This window comes from Piliocolobus tephrosceles, chromosome 2, assembly GCF_002776525.5.
Source record: "Piliocolobus tephrosceles isolate RC106 chromosome 2, ASM277652v3, whole genome shotgun sequence".
In the NCBI taxonomy this organism is placed as follows: domain Eukaryota; kingdom Metazoa; phylum Chordata; class Mammalia; order Primates; family Cercopithecidae; genus Piliocolobus; species Piliocolobus tephrosceles.
This window is the reverse complement of record NC_045435.1, coordinates 52,133,979-52,158,894: the sequence shown is the minus strand read 5'-3', so window position 1 is coordinate 52,158,894 and position 24,916 is coordinate 52,133,979. Positions and strand designations below refer to the sequence as shown.

The following is a 24,916-nucleotide window of genomic DNA, read 5'->3' as shown; positions in this document are numbered from 1 at the left end:
CTGAGCTGTAATTGACAAATTGCTGGCGGCTCAGTGCGGGCAAGTCTGAGCGTTAAAAACTCCAGGGAACCCTGTCATTGCAGGGGTGGGGAGGATGTCCTCATACTTCTGTGAGTTTTAGTTCCAGGAGTTCTTCTAAGTTCTCACAGTGAATATTGGACAAAAACCCCCTAGTCCTTCCAGGAGTAGGAGGGTAAAAGTAACCATTTCTAAATAAGTCAGAGTAGTCTGTTTTTTTGTTTTTGTTTTTTTTTCCCTTCGAGATAGAGTCTAATTCTGTCACCCAGGCTGGAGTACAGTGGCACAATCTCGGCTCAGTGCAACCTCCGCCTCCTGGGTTCAAGTGATTCTCCTGCCTCAGCCTCCTGAGTAGCTGGGATTACAGGTGCACGCCACCACACCCAGCTAATTTTTGTATTTTTAGTAGAGATGGGGTTTTGCCATATTGGCCAGGCTGGTCTCAAACTCCTGACCTCAGGTGATCGCCCATCTCGGTCTCCCAAAGGGCTGGGATTACAGGTGTGAGCCACTGCATTGGCCCAGAGTAGTCTGTTCTTAACAAAGCCCTCCCTCAGGAGAAACTATTTTACCAGAGCCTAATCTACTGGAGTTTTATCAGAGCCTAGCTGACTCTGGAAAAAGGAAATATACAACTGCAGCCCTCTAGACTGCAGGTAGACAGCCCTCTATCTTGTCCCATCTAAGGAGGGGAAAACTGAGGAGCACTAGTGACATTCACAGTCCAGGGCAAAGTTCGCTAAAAGACCTAATCATAGGACTACAGAATGTGTCCCCTCTGCCCATACCTAAAGGCCTATTTACTGCAGTTCCTTTTACCCAGTACATCATTTCCAGTTATTAAGAAAAAAATCACAAGGAAAAATACACAGTTTGAAGAAACTGAGCAAGCATCAGAACCAAAGTCAGATATACTAGAAATGTTTAAATTATCGGACCAGCAATTTTTAAAAATTATATGCTAAGGGCTCGAATGGAAAAAGTAGACAACATCAAGAACAGATGAGTAAAGGTGGAAATTCTAAGGAAGACTCAAAAAGGAATGCTAGTGATCAAAAGAACCACTATAACAGAATGCCTTTGATAGGTTCATTAATAGATTGAACACAGCTGAGGAAAGAATCTCTGCGCTTTAGGACATGTCAATGGAAACCTCCAAAACTGAAAAGCAAAGAGAAAAGAAAAGACAGGAAAAATGGAATAGAATATCCAAGAACTGTAGAACAACTACGAAAGATGTAACATACACATAATGGGAATACCAGAAAGAGAAGAATGAAAGGAACAGAAGAAATAGCAATGGCTAATAATTTCTCCAAATTAACGTTAAACACTAAACGACTCATCCTGGAAGATCGGAGAACACTAAGCAGGATAAATGCAAAAACAAAACAAATAGACACCTCAGCCAATCAAATTGAAACTACATAGAATCAAAGATAAAGAAAAAATCTTGAAAGAAGCTGTAGTGGGGGCCTTACCTACAGAGGAGCAAAGAATGACACTTGACTTCTCACAAACCACACAGAGAGTGCAGTGAAATATTTAGTGTTGAGAGAAAAACATCACCAACCTAAAACTATACCCTCAGAAATTATCCCTCAAAAGTCAAAGAGAAATAAGGACTTTCTCAGACAAATACAAATTGAAGCAATCTGTTTTCAGTAGACTTCCCTTGCAAGAAATGCTAAAAGAAATTCTTCAGAGAGGAGGAAAATAATTTAGGTCAGAAACTCCAATCTACATAAAGAAAGGAAGAGTACTGGAGAAGGAATACGTGAAACTGTAATAAAAACTTTTTCTTGTTAATTTAACAGATAACAGTTTGTACAAAAATAATAACAAACTATTCAATTATGGATGCTTATTATGTATACGTATATAAAAATGCATGCTTATGAATGCTTATGCATAAGTGAAATGAATGACAGCAATGGTACAAAAGACTAGAGGAAAGAATTTCTTAGCTCGAGCTGCCATAACAAAATACCACAGACTGGATAGCTTAAACAACAGAAATTGTTTTCTCATGATTCTGGAGGCTAAAAGTCCAAGATCAAGGTGCCAATATGGTCAGTTTATGCTGAAAGCTGTCTTTCTGGTCTACAGACAACCGCCTTCTCACTGCGTCCTCCCACGAGGGGGTGGGGAGAGACCATAAGCTCTGGTATCTCTTCTCATACGGACACTAATCCCATCACTAGAGCTCCACTTTCATAACCTAATTTAAACCTAATTATCTCCCCAAGGCCTCATCTTCAAACACCGACACATTGGGAATGGGGCTTCGCCATAGGACTTTAGGGGGGATAAAATTCACTCCATGGCATTCCACCTTTAACCTCCCAAATTCATGTTCGTCACAAATGCAAAATACATCCATCCCATCTCAACAGCCCCCAAAGTCTCAACTTATTCCAGTACCAACTCTAAAGTTTAAAATCTAAAGTCTCATCTAAATATCACCTAAATCAGATATGGATGAGACTCAAGGTATGAATCATCCTGAGGCAAAAATTCCTGTCCAGACTCATTCTCTTAATTACCAATGCTATTCTCTTTATACTAAGAGTCTCCCGAGCAATACTGTAAGTCAAGAAATCCTAAAACCTGGCTGCTCAGCTCAGTCACCTAGGGAGATTCATGTTGGTTTTACCTTAGTTTCCCAGACTCTACCCCCAGTCACAGTGATTCAATGGCTTTTGGTCAGTAAATCACATCCTTAATATGTGATATTGATTCAACGACAACAATTTTTTAAAAATTAGTAAGTTGTTACTATTAAGTTGAATTATATGAAACTGACATTTTTGGTTAAGTCAAAAATGGACAAATACTGCAATTTCATGTGGTTCAAACAAACACTGCACTTAGTATGTGCTCTGTTCTAAGCACTTTACATGTATTAACTAGCTTGATCCTTACAGCAACCCTGAGGTTGGTACCAATATTAGTCACATTTGACAAGAAGAAAAATGAAGCACAGGGCTCAGCCAACTTGCCAAAGATAACGGAACTAATATGTGGCAAAGGCAAGCACCACAGTCCATACTCTTAATATATTTTTTAATATACTTTTTAAAAATATACTTTTAATATGTATTTTTAATATACAGTCCATACTCTTAATATGTTTACTTAAAATTACAGATGCTCCTTGACTTAACATGGGATTACATCCCAATAAACCCATCAAAAATTGAAAATATTATAAGCCAAAATGTATTTAATATACCTATCTCTAACCTGGGAAAAGATTAAAATTCAAAATTCAAAGTATGGTTTCCACTGAATGTGTATCACTTTCACACCATCATAAAGTTGAAAAATCCTAACTCAAATCATCGTTAAGTCAGGGACTGACTATTTGTTTATAATAAATATATACTGTACATATACACTATAAATAATGTATACTTATATAAATATGTACTATGTGTAGCTATATAATATATACTTATACAACATATTGTGTATATATAATATATACATGTTACTATTGTACCTATATAAGTATACATTATATATTATGTATACTTATATCAATTAAATAATATTTAATTAATAAGGTCACATGTGCCTTTTAAATTAGTTTTTATAATAAGGCTGCTGCTTTCTCTTCTGCATAATCTTGTATATCTTTCCTTTCCTTTTCTTTTCTTTTGAAATGCAGAGAACCAGATATGGAGTCCTAAGTAGATCAAGCCCTAGGCTTAATTTCAGTCTACTAGACTACTACCAAATATGTACTGGTAAGCTGCAGACCAGCATAACTTATTATCTAGTGGGCAACTATGACAACCTTCCATTCAAGGGAGAACAGCTAAAGAGTTCTGAATTCATGTATTCCCAGAGGGCTTTATTTAAATTACCTATGAAATTTGTCTTTCCATCCAAGAGAGTCCAAAAAAGATGTGTGGGTAGAGTGGGAGACGGTATAATAACAACAATGAATTAAACAGTAGTTTCACAGACACAGCCAAGCCTTGGGAGAGGGGCCATCTCTAATCCCAAGCAAGATACAGCAATCTGTTGGCTTTCAAACATCAAAAGAGCCTAGCATCTCAACAATAAAAAGGAAATTTCTAAAACTTAAACTAATCCTTGTCGTATGAAATCTTAAGGACTTTATGCAAAAAGGAACTTTTTAGAAAGAAACATCTAAAGTGTCCAGTTAAAAGCAAAAACTCCAGTTCCCAGTGTGAAAGAACAGGAGGTCCAAGAAAGCTGAGAAGGTTGGCATCTGCCTCCAGTTTTAATGTTAAGGGACAGTTAGTTGATAAGAGAATAACATCCCTCCAACTAAAGACTAGCATTTCAGAATTTCCAGAAGTGCAGCTCTGCATAATTGTATGTACCTTTTGTATGTGTAACTATTTCTCTTCTCCTCTGTCTTGTTTCACAGTGCTGCTTCATGAGAATATAAAAGAAGACAAACATGTTTATTATACGCCCAACAGAATCTTATGTTGTCTCTTGAATTAGCAAAGGTTTCATAAGTGGAACATTTCATATTTCAGTGTTTTTTAAAAAATGAAATAGAATTGCTTTTTACGGCCGGGCGCGGTGGCTCAAGCCTGTAATCCCAGCACTTTGGGAGGCCGAGACGGGCGGATCACGAGGTCAGGAGATCGAGACCATCCTGGCAAACACGGTGAAACCCCGTCTCTACTAAAGAATACAAAAAACTAGCCGTCTCTACTAAAAATACAAAAAACTAGCCGGGCGAGGTGGCGGGCGCCTGTAGTCCCAGCTACTCCAGAGGCTAAGGCAGGAGAATGGCGTAAACCCGGGAGGCGGAGCCTGCAGTGAGCTGAGATCCCGCCACTGCACTCCAGCCCGGGCGACAGAGCAAGACTCCGTCTCAAAAAAAAAAAAAAAAATTGCTTTTTACTCCTACACAATCTTTGATTAATTTTTTGAGTCAAAATCCACAAAAGGGAAAAAAAAAAGATTGCTGGCCAAGCTTTAAATAGTGGTAATTTATCAGTGTCCACAAGCCAATTATTTCATCTAGGAGCAAATATTTTGATCATCTTCCATTATCAAGTGAGAAAAATTATACAAGTGCAAAGAAAATTGGCACTTGAGCATATCAGTCTATTAGCAAGACAATTTCTCACTTAATGGTGTTTCATGGGTTGGAGTAAGTCTGCTCCCTCTTGGCCCCAAAATATTCTTTAATAGCACAAATTTAGATCAATTTAATTGACCTGCATTCTGCCAAGGCAACCCACTCACACCTTTGTACCTGCAGAACTACAAATGTAGTGTTTATTACTCATATCCAAAAACCTAAACAGAACAAAACAAAATAAGATGATTTAAAAATGGTAAATCATGAAAAATCTAAGCAGCAGCAATAAATACCTAGGATTCTGGATCACCAATTCTAGTCAATCCAAGATGACATCAGAACATGACAGACCTGGCTTCTACTAAAGCCCTGGGGGCTTTGTGTCTTTAAAACACTACAGACCCAGAGCAAATTTTAGACATGACGGGACTTGTGACAACTGGTGTTTAGCAGAAAAGGCCTACTGAATATTGAGACTTCACAAGTGAAAAAAAAAGTGCTCATAAAATTAAAAAATTATCATTACTGAAATGTCCCTCCACTGACTTCCTCTTAAAGAATGGCATAAGTGACAGCTATAAGTCATGAAGAAGCGAGCAAAGAACATATATCCCTAGGGAGGCAAACAGAAGACAAGCACTTACATTGTGGGGGCTACTTGAGAAACTGGTTTCTGAACTGCCTGAATCTACACACTGACAGAAAAGGGAACCTGGTTGAGGGCCACTGAGAACAAAAGCAAAGGTCTGGACTAGTACCACACTCACTGGTCACTGTGCCTCCCCCAGCTCAGCAAGGAAGAGAAACCCCCAACTTTCTGCCTGGGGAGAGAAAGAAGGGAAACATGGTCCAATGTTCTAGCTTTTCCAAGAGATGCCCATAGGACTGGCTTCTGTCTCGCCTCACTAAGCATGAACCTAGCATGTTCTAGGTGAATGCAGTCTGCTAAGAACAAAAAAGAGCTGGGTAGCTTGCTACTGATCCAGAGGACCCATAGTACAGCAGACAGAGGCTGATACAGCTCTGCGGCTTATCTTGGGAGGGGAGGCAGGGAGAGTATAGTAGAGTGTGCGACCAACATTTAACCTTTTTAAAGGACTGCCTAAGGGGACAGTTTCTGTCTCACTGAACTTGGGGTGCTTTGGATCAGCATACTTTAGATGCTTGAGGGCAGCTGAAAACAAAAAAGGTCAATGGCTTACATCAACTCTGGAGAACCTGCAATAACATGGACAGACACACGAGAGAGAAAAATACCAGCTAATGAAAAAACTGATCAAATCCCTCTACTTGAGAATTTATAATCACAAGTCCAGGGAAGACACATCCACAGAAAAGGCTTAAGAGGCCCCTAGAATCTGCAGTCAAGCTGACTAGTAAAGGTCTTTCTCTATATGGTAGTGCCCCCTTATCCACAGGAGAGACATTCCATAAACCACAGTGGATGCCTAAAACCACAGATAGTACTGAATCCTATTTATACTACGTTTTTTCCTATACATACTTACCTATGATAAAGTTTAATTTATTAATAAGACACAGTAAGAGATTAGGAACAATAAGTAATAACATAGAATTAAAACAATATACTATAACAAAAGTTATGTAAATGTGGTCTTTCTCTCAAAATATCTTGTGGGGTACTGTAGATTGTACTGTAGATCTTAGCAACCTCAGCATACAATTTTCTTTCCTTTCCTTGTTAAGAACTTTCATCTTTTCACTTAAAGGAAGCATTTTATAATTTCTCTTTGTCATACTGAATTGCCAGCATCACTACTTGTGTGCTTTGGGGCTACTATTAAGTAAAATAAGGGCTACTTGAACACAATGACTGTGTTCTGCAACACAGTTACAATTACTACCATATTGCAACAATCAATCTGATAACTGGGTTGGTCACTAAGCGATTAACAGTGGATGGCATATGTAATATTAATACACGTGACAAAGGGATGATTCCCCTCATGCGCAGGATGGCACAAGATTTCATCAGTGCTTTACTTAGAACATCGTGCAATTTAAAACTTATGAATTACTTATATTCAGAGTTTCCCATTTAGTATTTTCAGACTGCAGTTGACCACAGGTAGCTGAAACCACAGATAAGTGGGGAATACAGTACAAAGCCAGTCTGTAACAAAGCCACTGTGAGGGAGTGAGGCCCTGTCTCCCAAACAAAACAAAAAAAAACAAAAACAAACAAACAAAAATAATGTTATTAGCTATGTTACAAACTAAAGGAAGAAAATCATATGAGCATCTCCATAGATGTAGAAAATACTTCACAAAATTCAACACCCATTCATGATTTAAAAAAAAAAAAAAATTCTCTCACCCAACCAGGAGTAGAGAAGTGCCTCAACTTGGTAAGTTTATGAAAACATATTAAGAATATCAAAAAACTTACAGCTAACATCATACTTAATGGTAAAAGACTGAATGCTTTCCCCATAAAATTAAGAGTAAGGACAGGATGTCCATCCACACACCACTTCCAACACTGTACTTGAGGTACTAGCCTGTGTAACAAAAAGAAATACAAAGGCGTATAGATCAGAAAGGAAGAAGTAAACTGTCTTTACCCACAAATGACATGATTGTGTATGCAAAAATTTCTAAGGAATTAACAAAAAATATGCTGGAATTAAGTGAATTTAGTGCGGTCAGAAGACCAAAGGTCAATATAAGTTATATTTCTTTGTGCAAGGTCTGTGCAATGAAAATCAAACAACACTGTTGAGAGAAATAAAGATAGAGAAGTATATCATATTCACACATTGAAGACTTGACATTGTTAAGATGTCAGTTCTCCCAAATTGATCTCTAGATTCAATACAATTCTAGTGAACATCCCAGCAGGCTTTTGGTAGAAACTGCCAACCTGATTTTAAGTTATATATGGAAATACATTTAAAATGCAAAGATCCTAAAAGAACCAAAGAAAAAAAAGTTGGAGGACTTACAATGCCTGACTTCAAGACTTATTACAAAGCCACAGTAATCAAGATAGTGTGGTACTGGCACAAGGATAGACATATATGAGTCTAGCATATAAGCATTTAAAAATATTGTACCTTGAGGTATTTACTGCAATAGGGGTTATCCTATCATTGTTCAGGAGCTAGACAAACAGTTTACAGATTATTTAGGTTCATGCTCTTTCTTGTCCTCTATTTTCAAGTTGATTTATCTTGGAAAGCTAAAAAACAGTAAACCTAGGTCTAAAAAAGTAGTTTTAGTGGGCAGTAGTTTTGGTGAAAAAGTTTCTAAGATCAATGGAACAAAAAAGTCCAGAAATAGACTACAGATGGCTAGCTGAGGTCATACTGACTGAGATGTGGAGAAATTTATCAGATAATGAAAATGTTCAGTATCTTAATTGCAGTAGTTACACAGCATACACATTTGTCAAAATTCATTAACACTTTTATACTTTAATGCGCACTTCAAATGGATGTATTTTATTGCATGTAAATTATACCCAAATAACGATGATGCTAAAATATATTTTAAAACAATCTCCAAAACTTAACTTGGTTTTTAATGTGAATCTTGTCTGGAAGAAAACTAACATTATTAAGGACTCATAATGTGCCAGACAGTGAGTTCTGCACATTTAATTCTCACAAACATTTTCTGAGGTAGTAATTACTCATCAAATTTTCAAGAGTCAAGCCCAAGGATGTCTCTAAAGCCCGTGTTTCCATCACTGTTATCCTCTTATTATGTCTTCTCTACAGAAACTTTTTCACCAAAGCTACTACCAACTAAAACCAATTTCTTAGGCCTAAGTTGACTGTTTTTTAACTTTCCAAGATAAATCAAAAATAGAGGACAAGAAAGATCATGAACCTAAATATCCTAAATAACCCATAAACTGTGTGTCTAGCTCCTCAACAATGACAGGGTAACCCCTATGCACTAAATATCTCAAGGTACAATATTTTTAAATGCTTATATACTAGACTCATAAAGAGAAGTACAAACAAATTCCAACATGAGTCTTTCCAGCATCACATAGCAGTTAAGTTATAAAACTGTCTGTAATAAAGCCAGTGATAGAATTCTCCCACTGGGGAAATATTGCTACAGAATTTTTAAACTTTGAAATTCTATATCAAGTACTACTTGATGGAACCACCTATCTGTTACCCTATTAAAAACAAAAATTCTGAAACTTAACATCAAAAAGCACTTTGGCAAATAAAGAACCACTTATTGTGACCAAAAATTTTACTGCCATAAATGCTATAAAAGGCATAAAAATATCAAAGAGGAACGAGGCAGAAAATATAAAAGCCTTGTAAAAACCTTCAATATTCAAGAGGAAGGCAGTGAAAAAGACCTTCTGAAAAACTACAAGATAGAAGAGCTAAAGGTGAAACATAAATATGTGCACGTATCTTTGGTGTTAAATTAACACTACCTCATGTAAAAATCACAATTTACTAACTCACAGGAACAAAACATACTTACAGTTATGTGAACACTGAGGTATTATCATTGCAATGTTGAAATACTCGAAGCAAATTCCACACCGCAGCAAATCATCTATTGTCTGTAATGCAAATATGCATATATACGTATCAGAAAGACATCAAAACTGGAAGTCTTGTCACAAAACTTTTTCTCTATCCCCTAAAAAAAATTCAAATTCATTGTCAAATACACAAATTCAAAAGCTAACTCCAGATAAACTGCAAGGGATCTTGATAAATAAAGAAAAACTTCTCTCATATGACTCTTATACATTCAGTCTCAGGTTGCCCAAATCACTTTAGACAACTAAAGATGATGGTGCACTGACTCTTGTGCCATATTGTCATCCCTTCACATAAAGGCTACTGTACTTCTGTTCCACTTCTAATGCACTTCCTGCTCTTAATCCAAGCCTCCTCCTCTTCAGACTCCAATACTTAGCCTATAGACACTACTGGGTGAAAGGTGGCCATTGCCACCACACAGGTTAAGAATCAAATCAAAGAATGTTAAAGCCAAACACTGGAATCTGTCTAGTCAAAAGAGGAAACTGGTATCAAGAGCAGGCACAGAATAGTAGGCATTAGTCAAGTCAAGACCAAAATTCCTGTCTCCCTTCTGGCAGTCTAGTGCTTTCTGCATGGTACTACACAATGGAGCCAAATGAGGAAGCCGGGAAAGAGCTGGGGCAGTGAAAGCAGAGGAAGGGAAAGTGGACGACTTGGCAAGAGAGATGTGTGCCAACCTGGAATGCAATCCAAAAGGAAAGGAACTACTTTTGCAACTTAAAATCTTTCAAATTGTTTAAAATAGTATTCCATTCAATAGAAATATTTTTTAAAAGGAGGAAGCTCTCGGCGGGAGGATCACTTGAGTCCAGGAGGCATAGGCTACAGTGAGCCCACATCACACCACTGTACTCCAGCCTGCACGATGCTCTCTTTCATACTGGTATGAAAAGATTGCCAAGATAAGTAAAAAAAGGAAATAAGGTACAGACAGTACATATTCTATGCAACCATTTTTTTTAAAGGAAGAGGTGAATAAGAATGTATTCTAATAAGCCTAGCATGGTGGCTCTTGCCTGTAATCCTAGCACTTTGGGAGGCCAAGGCACGAAAATTGCTTGAGTCCAGGAGTTCGAGACCAGCCTGGGCAAAATAGCAAAATTCCACATCTACAAAAAATTTAAAAATTCGTTGGGTGTAGTGGCACATGCCTATAGTCCCAGCTACTCAGGAGGCTGAGGCGTAAGGATTGCTTTAGCCCAGGAGTTCAAGGCTGCAGTGAGCTGTGATTGTCACTGCACTCCAGTATGGGCGACCATGAGACCCTACCTCAAAAAAGACAAAAAGGAAAAAAGAATGCATTCTGTTTTCATTGTAAATATAAATAAATTATGAGAATATAAACAAGAAGTCATAAATAATGATCAGGGCCAGGAACATGGTAAGAAGGAGACTTTTACTTTTTATTTTATGTGTATTTTGAACCATGTGAACCTATTACCTGAATTTTAAAAATTTAAACAAAAAAAGACTAATGTCACTAATGGTTCATATGATGAACTATTAGGCAGTCATTAAAAAACATGCTTTCAAAGGATAATTAATGCCATAGGAAAATAAAAATCAGAAAATAAATCTATGCCAATAATACATAACAACTCTGCAGTTTAATCTTCAGAGCAATCTTATGAAGTCCACAGCATCAGTATCCCAATTTTAAAAATAAAGCCTACAGAGTTCCTAAGTTGGCTGGATCAAACCCAAGAAGTTGACTCCACAGTGGTCCCAAATTTTAAATGCATAAAAACCAAAGGAAAATAAGGTAAAATGTTAAACACTGGTTCTCTGGATGGTAGAATCATGGATGGTTTTATTTTTCTCCTTTATCTTATTCTAAATTTTAATTTTTTTCTACTGTGTACACGTATTACATTTACGATCTGCCAAAAACAGTAAATTTTTGTTAAAGTAAAACCTGCCAAAATCTTCCATTATTGTGGATGGTGAGCTGTCACAGACACAAAAATCAAGAGCAGAGGCAGGCCCAGAAGCCAGAACCAGTCTATCACATCACACTTTCTTATCTATGCCATCCTCTTCTGGTGGAGGAATGATTCTGAAAGATCTGTAGAGCACAATTTGTGGAAGTTGACACTATATCAGATGAGCTATTTCTGTTCAAATTTCTGGTCATGTCACTCCAAGACAGTAACGTGCATATCACATGTGCCTCAACCAACCAAACAAAAAATGATGCCTAAATAGAGAGTGGCCAGCAGATCCCCCAAAATTTCTTTACTTTAGAGCGAGAGAAAGTGAAAGAGAGAAGTAGAAAATGGGTGGAAAAATGTAATAATTACAAAAATATTCTTTAAGTTTTTGGGGTTACAGATTCCTTTGAAAATTGGATGAAAACTATGGACTCTCTTCTCAGAAAAATATACATACAAAAATTTTACAAATAATTTGACACTCCAAAGTCTTTCTGTGGATCCTAAGTTAGCAACCATGCATTCTGAGTCCAACTTCTATTCAATAAAAGAAGTAACTTCAGTCAGATCTGCTTCTGGGATCTGATAGTTCCTTGTTCCTGGAAGAGTTCAAGCAAAAATTAAGTGAGAAATTGGCAGATGTGTTATACAAGAGGTTAAAATACTGAAAGGGGCTGGTTTTCTAACCTTAAGATTCCATGATTCTAACGTGAGCAAAAAATACGGGCTCAATCAACTCTCTGGTTGAACACTGACTGAACACTCTGTGGTGCCAAACTCTATATTCAGTGCTGTGGTGAGACACCAAAGTCAGAGAAGACATGGAGCCCGCCTCTAAAGAACACTGAAATTGTGGGAATATGTAAAGTATGCTTAAATCTACAAAGCAGGAGCTTTACAGGTTACAGAGCTCTTTTACTTTCCTTATCCAAGTCAAGCTTCATGACAACAAATTAAAAGGGGAGAGAAGCACTTAACACAGTGCTAATAATAATAAAATATATTCATTGAATGCTTACTACATTCCAGATACTTTTAATCAAGCAGCAAATATTTGAGCACCCACTTTGTATCAGGCACTGCATTAAGCACGGGAATACACAGCAGAATCTGTGCCCACATACATCAACTAATTTATTTAATCAATCCTATGAACTGTTTATTTTTGTCTCTAATTTATAGTTGAAGAAATTCAGGCTCAGAGAGGTTAAGTTACTAACTGAAGGTCACACAGTTAAGAGGCAGAGACGAGATTTCACCCAGGACCACTGGAACTCATATCTGTGCTCTTCTCCACTGCATCCTGGTGCCAAGCCCACCACAACTTCAAAACTACAGTTTTCCTGGATCATTTCACAATGTCAGCTTCTCGTCACGCAGGTATCTCAAGTCCGCAAGCACTCTAGACGTCACTGATAACAGCAGGAAGAACAAGGTTTAGCCTTCACTTAATTCTAAAGTCAAATTTATGAGTCCGTGGGACAGATACTATAATCCCCAAGTCTACAAAACTGAGGAAGAGAAGAAGGCTACCTTAGCCACTGTCAGAAACGGAAATAATCACAGAGCAAGAAGAAACACCAAGCAACTGATTTTTAGCCAGCACAGCAAAGTGCATCTGCTCCTGAGCAAATCCAGGGCCCACCGCTACTGTAAATGGAAACTGGTATGCCTTGCTAAAACCGAAAGTGGCCACAAAAATAAATGTTATTTAAGTGAAATCATTAGATGCAATGCAAGATCAGCGCTGGGCCTGGGTCCTGATTTCTGTTTAAAAGACAGAGAGATGAGCAATTGTTAGAGAAGAGTGAAGGTGTGCTAGAGAGGAGTTGGGGCAGTATGTCACAACAAACTAGCACTAGGTTTATTGAGAATAATCAGAAGAAATGAAAGAGCCTGTAAAGGAGACTACCTGCTCGGCTACGTGATTACATACATGTTATCTGATAAACTTTCCACCCAAAATCATGTCCGGTGTCACTGTTTAGTGCTTGACACAAAGTAAGCTTTCAGTAAAGATCAGCTGTCGATGTCACTGTTTAGAATAACTGCTCTTCTCCATGTTATTGTTGGGATTGGATCGCAGAATATCTGGTTCCATAAGACTGCCAACCTCAGCTCACCAGGCTTATCCTTGGCACTTATCAGAGGAGTAAACTGAGACCCAGAGCCACGCGGTCGGCTAGTGGCAGAGCAGAGCCGGGTACCCTGGCCCAGGGCTACGCTCGCGCCTCATCCTTTCTCCTTAAGGCGAGGACATCCTCCTCAAAGGGAGGGACCTCCCCTCGCAGACACCCGGGAGCTCCCAACCTCTCCGAAGCACTCACCTTCATGACTGCCAGGCCCGGAGGCCACTGAGGCTCGGTCAGGGAGTCCATGGTCGCTCGCGAAGATGCTAGGGGTCCGCCACCCACTAGCCTCTGGCGCTCCAATACCACTCGAAATTCCCCGCGCTACTGCATTACGTCAGCAACCCGCGACGCGCCTGAGGCGGGCGCGGAGCCTGCCGGAAGTTGTAGTAATATGTGGGCGGGGCGCCGCTCACGGTGCTCGTACTGCGCATGCGCCAGGCTTCGGCCACCCTTACCTTGAAGAAAGTGAGTGGTTAGAAAACCTAGAGCCAGTTGAATGTTAAGAAAAGATAGCCAGGAGTCAAACCAAATTCAGACCAAGATCTGTCAAGGTCTAGGCTCATGACCCGCTTCGGGTCGCCCACCCTGATCGCAATGACGGTCCGTCCCTGCTCTGAACAGAAGTTTTTATATCCATTACTTTATCTCTCCCATTTTACAACACTGGGAGGTAGATGTTATCATTGTCAGTTTACACAAGAGGAAGGCTGCGCCCGAAAAAGAGGATAGAGTTTCGAGTCATATTCCAAATAAGACATCTGGGCTTTAAATGGGAGCTCTTGCTTTTATTCATATTAAGGAAGGAGACCACTACTACTCCTGCTGCCCTCCTCCCCACACCTTGCCTGGTTCACAAGACAGAAGAAAAGAGAGAAAGCAAACAGTTAGAAAGAAACAAAAGTAAGATAAATAGCCATACAACCTTGGCACCACCATCCGGCCCTAAGAGTTAAAAAAAAAAAAAAAAGTAATAATAATAACATCAACCCCTGACCTAAACTACTTGTGTTATCTGTAAATTCCAGACACTATATGAAAAAAGCATTGTAAAACTTTTTGTTCTGTTAGCTGATGCACGTAGCTACCAGGCATGTTTCCACGCTTGCTCGATTTATCACGACCTTTTCATGTGGACCCCTTAAAGTTGTAAGCCTTTAAAAAGGCCAAGAATTTCTTTCTCCGGGAGCTTGGCTCTTAAGCCAATGCTCCCGGCTGAATAAAAAACCTTTTCCTTCTTTAACCAGTGTCTAAGAAGTTTTGTCTGCGGCTCGTCCTGCTACAATATTAAAATTTTAATGTACAGTTTTTCTTCAGAGAGAAGCACTGTTAACTTTGGCTTATAGCCCTCCAGATACTTCCTAGGCAGACTGACAAATATTCTTTGCTTGAGCAAACTTTTATCAGGCTCCTGAACCTTCTCCTAGGCCAATCTGTGTACTTCCTTAAAAAATCCAATTTTAGCAAAAAAAACCCTGCTAAATCAAGTTACCAAGAATCCCCACCTTTGATATGTGATCACCCTTGATATCTGATGGGTTCCTCATCCTCCACCATCCCCCAGTTGATGTCTGATCACCCTGGCCTCTTCAGCAAGAATCTACTGTTACCCCTGATGTTTCCTCTTAGTAATTTTTCGTACACTGCTCCCCACCCTGCTTCCTGTCTATAAATTTCCATTTGCTCATGTTGTATTCAGAGTTGAGCCCAGTCTTCGCCAATTACAAGACCCAGTTGCAGTGATCTGTATACCTACTTGAATTGTCCTGATTAAGTCTTCCTTATTGTGCTTTAACAAGTATCATTGGACAATTTTTTTCTTAAACAAGATACAAACATAGATACTTTTTTTATACATGTTATATTAAATGCATAGCTCTGCCAACTTGAGGGTTTTGTTTGTTTACTTAACCACACCACCATACCTCTTGAGACCTCTACATGTTTGTATATATAAATTTATCTCATTCCTTCTAATAGCTACATAGACCATAATATGGATGTACTACAATTTATTTGTGTAGTTCTGTATTAAGGGGCATTTAGGTTGTTTCCAGCTGTTTTTGCTATTGCAAAGAGCTGCGGTGAACATGCTATAAGTCTTGGCACGCTTGAGTCAAGATATCTAGGGATTATTTTCTATAAATGGAACTGATAGGTCAATTTGTGTGCTCTCTGTGATAGGTAGCACTAAATGGTCCTCCAGTAAGGCTACACTGATACATTTGCACTTTCACCAAGAGATTATAAGAGTGCCAATTTCCAAATGTGAAGCATTAATTAGCACGCCACTCAGCCTGTCTGTTCAACTCAGCATTCACCAACTGCCTTCTGTAGGGCCCTGTTGCATCAAGTCTTACAGGCAGCAAGTAGCCCAGATGTGGCTCAGGGCAGAACCCTGCAGCTTGCCATGTCATTGTCGCCCCACGTGGTCCATGCACTACTTCATTTCACAAATATTTTCTGAATGCTTACAATGGGCCAGGCACTTGAGCTTTCCTGGGAAACAGGCAGAGATTAGATTGTTATTGCCATCTTACAGATGAGGACACTGAGGTTCAGAGAGCTTAAGACTTCACTCCTCTGAGCTCTCTTCATAAGAACCCTCTGGCCTCTGAGCCAAAGCTGTAGTAAATTGACTTTTCCCAGCTTGCGCCCAAATACTTGCTGGGCAATCATATTAATACGAATAGCATTTAGAGAAAGGACTTTAATAGCCACTACAATAATAGCTGACATTTATTAGGACCTTGTTATGCAAAGCGCCATTCTAAGTTTTTTACACGTATGTACTTATTTGACTTATTCACAGGGCACCCTGTTGGTAGTGGAAGATGAAATATTTGAACTCAGGCAGTCTGGCTCGAGAGTCCATATTAACCACTACAGAATATTCTCATAAGGCCTTCATCATGAGAACTGAGTCTCAGAGAGGCAAGGGGACTCATATAAACCACAGTTTGTGTGTGGCATTGTCCAGGACTGAACCTAGGTCTTTTAACCTCAAACCTCAAGCCAGAAGAAATCACCCATTCATTTTTTTTTTTTTTTTTTTGAGAAACAGTTAAGCAAACCAAGTCAAGGAGCAGAGCCAGGTCTAAGAATCTAAGGTTGTTGGACCTAGTGGGACTCCCAACAGGAAGATGAGGAATGGAGGTTTACGGTGCCCACCCCCGCCCCCCGCTTTGTATCAGCCAATCATAGAACGGCATGCAAATAAATGCCAGGCTGAACTGGAAAATGTTGGATAGTTCTGGATGCTGGGGAAGTGAGGTCTTGGAGAGACAAGGGAAAAGCATCTAAGACCAGGTCGGTGGCCCCAGTAATTTTTTTTTTTTTTTTCACAGTACTAGTTGGACAAGGTAATTAGGTTTAAGGTGACAAATGGCTGGGAAAGTGAGAGAGGAAGAGAGAGGAGATGAGAAAAAAGAGAAAGAATGGGGAAGGCGAAAGGGAGAGAGAGAAAAGACAGGGACAAAAATGTACTCTTTGCATTCAACCATGGAGACAGATTTGGAAGAAGGCAGTACTTGTTGGTCCTGGGGCCAAAATTCATTTCTCTATTTATGGAGAGCCTCCAGGACAGAACCCGGTGCCATTCATCTCTGAGTGTCTGCCAATAGCTGCTGGGTGAGGCTGAATGAATGGATGAATCGGCCATTAAGCCCACGTTCCCATAAATCTTTTCCTCCCAGGCTGAGCGTTTCTCTTCCTGCCATCTTCAGCAGCACCCAGGGAGATAGATCCCATCAAGCCCACCTCTGAGCCCAGGAAGGAAAGTTCAAGAACACAAGCTCACTTTGAGCTCAGGAAAAGACATTTGTCTTGGGTGTTTATCTAACCCTGGGAGCCATTCTCCTCTTAACAAGCTGCTGTTTGTACGGACTTTCTCCTTCTGTTAGATCAATAAAGAGATTGTACTTCCTTATTCAGGACTAAAAACAAAATGTTCCATGTAGAGTAAAAGCAGGCTAGTGTTTAGTGGAATCTTCAGTGGCACACAGCACACAGTGAGGAGCCAGAATAGGATGGCCCGATAAAATGCAAGTTGCCCAGTAAATTTGAATTGCAGATGAACAGCACACAACATTTTAGTGTAAATCTGTCCCAAATACTGCACACAACATATTAACCAATTATTTCTTGTTTAGCTGAAATTCAAATATTTAACTGGGCATCCTGTATTTTTATTTGCCAAATCTGGCAACCCTAATTAGGGAAGCATTCTCCCAACTGAGTGTGGGACCTGCCCTGGATTAACCTGGGGATGTCTTGTGGCCCCTGAGCTCCTTTCCAGGTTCTCTTCATCCTATTCCTCTCTGCCCAGCACTCTGTCTTCCTCTAGGCCCCATCTTCCTCATTCTAGTTATGGGAAAGGGGATATTAAAGGAGCTCCTTCTCTCCTCTTCCTTCCTTCCTTCCGTCCTTCCTTCCTTCCTTATTTCTGTTCTTCCTTCCTCCCTGCCTCCATCTCTCCCTTCCTCCATTCATTTTAACAAATGTTTATTGAGCCAGTCCCCTCTTGTGCCAGGTGCTAGAATACAGAGGTGAATAAGACAGATATGGTCTCTGCTCTCCAGGAGCTGGCAGCCTGGGGGCGAGCATGGAACCAGGACAAAAAAAGAGAGTTTGTAAGAAAATGAGTAAGATAATTGCATAAAACAGTAACTGATGTAAAAACAATAAAAGAGGATGATGAAATAGACAGAGGAGGGGACACCTGTAAATTGGATGATCCGGGAGGCTCCCTCTGAGGAAGTGACGTATGTGCAGAGACCTAACTGATAAGAGAGAGGCAGCCATGCAAAGACCCAAAGACCCCAGAAGTGGAGAGTTTCATGCCTTAGTAAAAAGTTCACATTTTAATCTGTGTTAACTTGGGCAAGTTGTTGACCTCTCTGTGCCTCAATTTTCTCATCTGTAAAGTGAGGATAATATTAGTATTTGCCTTGTAGGGATGTTGTGATAATTAAAGGAGTTATTGTCAGTATAATGCCTAGAACGGTGCCTGGCAACTACTAAGCACTGTGTGTCAGCTGTCATTAATATTACGTTGCTATAAGCACAGGGGGGAAGCCCTGAGAGGCTTTAGGCAGGGGCGTAATTTACATTTTCCAAAGGTCATTCTAGCTGCTGGGTGAAGAAAGGATCGGAGTGGAAAGTGTACAGTAGAAGAAGGTAACAGGGGCTGAACCTGGGTGGCACAGTCCGGAGGAGGTAAAAGTGCTGTGGACCTCACGCTTACTGTGGACCCCTGCTTCTAAGAAGCAGGCCTTGCTGTGTCCCTGTGACCAGGCCCCTACTTGATTCCTCCCAGACAGGGATCCTGCCTTATTCTCTCCCTCCCAGCCCTGGGACAGCTAGGTCTTGTTTACACTTACAGACTGTGCCCATTACCCCCTCCACCTGCCTGTTAGACCACCATCACCTCTGGGAGCTTCTCACTGAGGCCAGCTACCTGTCTGTCACCAAAGCCTCTTCTTAGTAGGAGTCCCAACCCTTCCTATTGATCCTTCAAACAAGTGTTCACTGAGCACCTACTATATGCCCAGGCAGAGGTGACAAGTATATTAGACAGCGGACTGCCCAGTCCAAGTCCAGGTCTGCAGATGGGAAGAGCTTTGAGATCAGAGAGGAAGAACTTTTAAGGGAGGGAACTGTATTAGAGCTTTTTAGTTCAAAGTGCTGAATTAGAAAGCCAACTCAAAACCGCGTAAGCAAGAAAGGCAGTGTGTTAGCTCATGTAACTGGAAAGTCCTGAGGCTTAATCCAGGTGGTCTCTCTTCCTCCCTCTCAATCACTCTTTTTTTTTTTCTTTGAGACAGAGTCCCACTCTGTCGCTCATGCTGGAGTGCAGTGGTGCGATCTCAGCTCACTACAACCTCCACCCACCCCAGGGTTCAAGCAATTCTCCCGCCTCAGTCTCCCTAGTAACTGGGACTACAGGTGTGCCCCCAGCTAATTTTTGTATTTTTAGTAGAGACGGGGTTTCACCATATTGGTCAGGCTGGTCTTGAACTTCTGACCTCGTGATCTCCCCGCTTCAGGCTTCCAAAGTGCTGGGATTACAGGTGTGAGCCACCGTGCCCGGTCACAATCACTCTTTCTTAATGCCTTATATCTTCTTCTCTCATTGTCGGCTTAATGTTCATGCAGGCTCACCCCATGAGAGGCCAACATGGCTCCAGAAGCTCCAGGCCTATATTCTATTAGCACAGCTGCCTTGGTAGAAAGGACGGACCTCATTCCCAACAGTTCTCAGCGAAAGTACCAGGACCAAGTCTCATTGGCCAGAATTGGGTCACATGCCCATCCTTGAACCAATCGCTGTGCCTCAGATTATCTAAGTATGAGTTTGGGAGTGGGAGTGATGCCCCAAACGAACAACAGGGTATGACATACAGAAAAAGAGGAAATGGGTGCCTGCAAGTAAGCAGATTGCAAAAATGCTTGTAAATTCTTCCCCTGCCTATCCACACTTTGTTTGCACAGGACTCCTTCCAGCAACAGGTGGGTCTGTGGCTCCACGCTTCGAATCTGGGGTTGATCTTGTGATTTGCTTTGGCCAACAGGACATTAACAAAGGTGACCCAAGCAGAGGCTTGTGCACTAATAGCCACCATGGGAATAAGCCCCAGCTTGTGATCCTCCTGGGTGATCAGAGAGAGAGGGCCAAGTCATCCTTGTCACCCCAGCCAACATCAAGCCACCTACAATATAGGAGTGAGCTCATCCTAGACTATCCAGCCCCAGCCAAAGCATCTGCTTACTGCAGAGAACAGTTCAGCCAACGCTCACCAGAAAACTGCTCAACATACCCACGGGATCATGGTAAATAATAGATGTTAATTCTTTTAAGCCTCTAAGTCTGGGCCTGGGTTGTTCCGTAGCAATGGCTTACTGATGCAGTGATTAAAAACCACAGTGACCCTACACAGGAGTCTTCCACTTGCTGGAGCCTGGCTCAGGAACCCCCGATACAGAGTGGCTGGAGCCCCAGTCCTGCTGGTCTTTCATCTTCCCCATAGCCAACTCCCAGCGTCCTCTCCTGCTCTGTTAGACCCCTGTGCCTGTCTCTGCTCTGCTTCCATTCTGGTGCATAATTCTGATTACGAGTGCCAGGGGCTGGCCCATGCAACTCCTCCTGCCTCCATAGGCTCCTAGCCACTCTTCCTTACAAAAAGGCAGTCACCAACCTGCAACTATTTGAAAGGTGTGTAGCTGAGTCTTGTGCCAGAAAATCTCTCCCACCATCCGTCATGGTGTCTGGACAGCCCCAGTTTTTCGGTTGTTAAAGTTTATTTGGTTTCCTAGAGCCCCATAGGAGAGTTGACTGCTCCTCTGGGGGAATGAAAGCAGGTTACACCTCTTATATTACAGCACAAACACACTAATTGCACCTGTCTAGTCTCCCTCACTAAACCATGGGCTCCTGGAGGAGACAGAACCAGCCTTTCTCATCCCAGCTCCTCTGTGCCCTAGCACAGCCATGAGTGACCTGGAAAGACACCATGAATGTAGTGGGGACCCAAAGAAAATGTTCTCTGGGTGAGTTACCCAGAAAGACACCAAACACATGCCTGAGCCTGGGGCCCTGGGACATAGGAGTGCCAGGGCTCAGGGAGCCAAGCAAAGAACCATTGAAAGGAGACAGAATTGTCACCAATTGATACAGTTTACAGCAACAAAGGGAACATGATTTAGAGTCACACAGACAGAAATCTGAGTCCATGCTCTGTCACTTACCATCTGGTCTCGGATAAGACACTCATTTCTCTGAGCCTTATTTTCCTCTTCTGTAAGACTGAAATAATAATGACTAACTTAGAGGGCTGTTATAAGGACGAGGTCTTTTAAAAAGGCTGGAAAGCACCTAGCAGAGTACCTGTCACATGGAGAATGGCTGCGTATGGCAGTGGGAATTATAGTTGTAATTATTACTGTTATCATCACTAATAAATATGTTAACCAGAGGGTACAAAGGTTAAGAGCACCAACTCTGAAGTCAGACTGCCTGGGTCCAAATCTCAGCTCTCCCACTTGCTGTGTGTGGAGTGTGGTCTCTAAATACCATCCCCACTAAAAGGAATTAGTGTTTCTTGGTTTCTTGGAGAAATGTTTCATTTTAGGCCTGGGGCAGGGCAGGTACAAGATGAGCCTAGAGTAACTTATTGTGCCCCAGTAAAGGAGTTGAAAACCAGTGGATGTAAGAGGCAGCTTGAACTTGCTACTATGTACTTAAGCAATAAAAAGAACCTCAATTGCAATGGATTGAAATGCACTGGATATTTCTACATCCAGAAAGTTATAATTAATCTCAGCAAAACAAAGGAAAGCCTTCATTTACTGCCATTGGGGATTGTCATTGTATCAGCTTCTTACTCTGAAAGTGGATAAATAATACAAAAGAATTAAGTATTTATTCCTCCTTTACAGAATGAGCTATATTTAGAGAAATACTAGCTCTTGTGGATAAGTATTCTATTAATAGCAAAACATATAGAAGGAATGATAAAATTAGAAACTCACCGTTTTGCAGATTCTAATGAAATATTATTGTTTCAGGCAATGATCACCAATGGGTGATAAAACAATTATGAGAGTGGTTCTTGGGGAACTGGATATGTATCAGGTCCCCAGATTATCAGGCCAACAAATTCACTTGTTATTCACAGAGAAAGATGAGGATGAACCCAACTGAACTTATTCATCAAGATTTTTGTTCCTAAAAGTGGGCACCAAGCAGTGGGCACCTCCTGATGTGATGTAACATGAAGTGCACGTCACCTAGGAAGTGTACTCTCCAAAACTAGTGAAACTTAATCTAACCAAAGGTTTAGATCCAACTTACCGTTTAAAAGACACACAGAGTAGGATCAGGCGTGGTGGCTCACACCTGTAATCCCAGCACTTTGGGAGGCCAAATTTGATCCCAGGAGTTTGAGACCAGCCTGGGCAACATCGTGAGACTCAGCCCCACCTCAATCTCTACAAAAAAAAAAAAATATATATATATATGCACACACACACATATATATACACACACACACAAAAAAAATTAATCAGTCATGGTGGTGCACACCTGTAGTCCTGGCTACTCAGGAGGCTGAGGTGGGAAAATCACCTAAGTCCGGAAAGGCAAGGTTGCAGTGAGCCATGATTGCACCACCGCACTCCAGCCTGGGTGGTGGAATGACACCCTATCTCAAAAAAACTAAATAGAATAAAATCGTCCGGGCACGGTGACTCACGCCTGTAATCCCAGCACTTTGGGAGGCTGAGGCGGGTGGATCACTGGATCAGGAGATCGAGACCATCCTGGCTAACACAGTGAAACCCCGTCTCTACTAAAAACACGAAAAATTAGCCAGGCCTAGTGGCGGACACCTGTAGTCCCAGCTACTCAGGAGGCTGAGGTAGGAAAATGGCATGAACCCAGGAGGCGAAGCTTGCAGTGAGCCAAGATTGGTCCACTGCACTCCAGCCTGGGCAACAGAGTGAGACTCCATCACTCCGTCTGAAAAAAAAAAAAAAAAAAAAAGAATAAAATAAAAAACATCCAGGGGAGGACAGCAACCTGTGAATTGACAACTCAAGGAAGCAGTCAGGCAAATGCTGATTGTGGAGCATTTCACCAGAAAACAAGCTCAGGCGTTCGTGACGGGGCATACTCTAGAAAAATGAAGAGACAATACTCATTAGACGTGATGCTGATTTGAACAAAGCAACGTTTAAAAGACATTTTTGGAACAATCAAGGAAAATTGAATATGGATTAAGTAACATATTTTATTGAGAAATTGTCATTAGTTTTAGTCGGTGTGGTCATGGGATTGTCATTATATAGGAAAATGTCTTTTAGAGGCATACAAGTTTCAGGGTAAAAGGTCATGGTGTTAGTGATTTTTTTGAAATTCAGAAAAAGAGGTAAGGCAAACTCGTAAAAATGTGAATAATTTTAAAAACTGGATGAGAGACATAATGGTTTAACTGTGCTATTCTCTGTATTCTGTAAATTTGAAATTTTTCATTACAAAAATCAGAGGTTGCTTACCCTGCCTGCCATCTTACAAATGACCACATGAGGGCAGCAGAGTATCAGGCTGGATGCGGGCTCCCGCTTTGAGAGGAAAATGCAGATAGGCAATCACCCCACTCATGCATAATTTATTTACTTCTCATCTTTTCTTCTAACCCATCATTTAGTAAGCACTATGTGCAGGGTCCTGTGCTGGGCCTATAGGAGTCAAAATGTCGAATTCACCCGATCTGGGCTCCTGCAGCCACATATATTATGTCTGTATCTGGAGGCCAAGGAAGGGATGGTGACCGGGAACCTCCGTCCTGCTGGGTCTCCGTCCTCCATCACTGGAATGGAGACCTTGGCCAGGCATGTTGGACACAAAGAAATTAATGTGGGGAATGGAGGGAGCTGACCACTCGTGTGAGCTGCTCTGCATGCACTGGGGTTTACCACTTACCTACTGTGATCTTGGGCAAGTTACTTTACCTCTCTGAACCTCACAGGACTAATAATAGTTTTTATCTTATAGCTGTCTGTTGCAAGAGAATGAGACCGTCTATGAAAAATTGCTTAAAACAGTGCCTAGCAGACAGTAAGTGCTCAAAATGAACACATTTACCTGTCTATATGGAGAAAATGGTGAATGCAGCTTTGGGACTGGGGCACTGGAATCAAGACTTTCCAAAAGGCAAGATCACAACTATAGCAGCTACATTTATTGAGGGTTTCTCTGTGTCAGATGCAGATTTCTCTTGCCCAACAGCAAGCCTAAAGGCAGGACTGTTAGTGTCCTTACTTTAGAAACGAGACAACTGAAGTGCTAACTTTCCTGAGGTCTTTCAGCTGAAAAGGAAGGAAGCCGGGATTTAAACCCAGGCAGCCTGGCCTTGGAGTCCTCCTTCATATCCACCAGGGTGGCTGTACTCCTTTTTGGGGATGGGTGCTGTGGAAAGACAAAGCATTTACCTGGAGACAGGGGTGTCATCCTGCAGTCGACAGGGCCCTGTGGACCTGGGGAAGGGATGCGAGAATGTCCAACACTGTGCTATGAATGTGTTTCTCAAGAATGTCCTCTGGAGACTGGAGCTCTTGATAAGCTCTCTGGGCTTTGCCTGCTCAGCACATTTGTTCTTTCTTTCTTTCTTTCTTTCTTTCTTTCTTTCTTTCTTTCTTTCTTTCTTTCTTTCT

At 41.0% G+C, this 24,916-nt stretch overlaps 1 protein-coding gene across 1 annotated transcript in view; it reads right to left on the bottom strand.

Annotated features, from left to right (window-relative positions):
- The window catches only part of RAD18 (RAD18 E3 ubiquitin protein ligase), an 82,363-nt gene extending 68,322 nt beyond the window's left edge, over positions 1 to 14,041 (bottom strand). The window contains exons 1-2 of the mRNA XM_023218566.2: positions 13,904 to 14,041; positions 9,575 to 9,656 (exon numbers count right to left, since the gene is read on the bottom strand). Coding sequence (XP_023074334.1) covers positions 9,575 to 9,656; positions 13,904 to 13,954 — 133 coding nt within the window. The 5' untranslated portion in view covers positions 13,955 to 14,041. The remainder of the gene's footprint in view (positions 1 to 9,574; positions 9,657 to 13,903) is intronic.
- Positions 14,042 to 24,916: the final 10,875 nt, after the last annotated feature.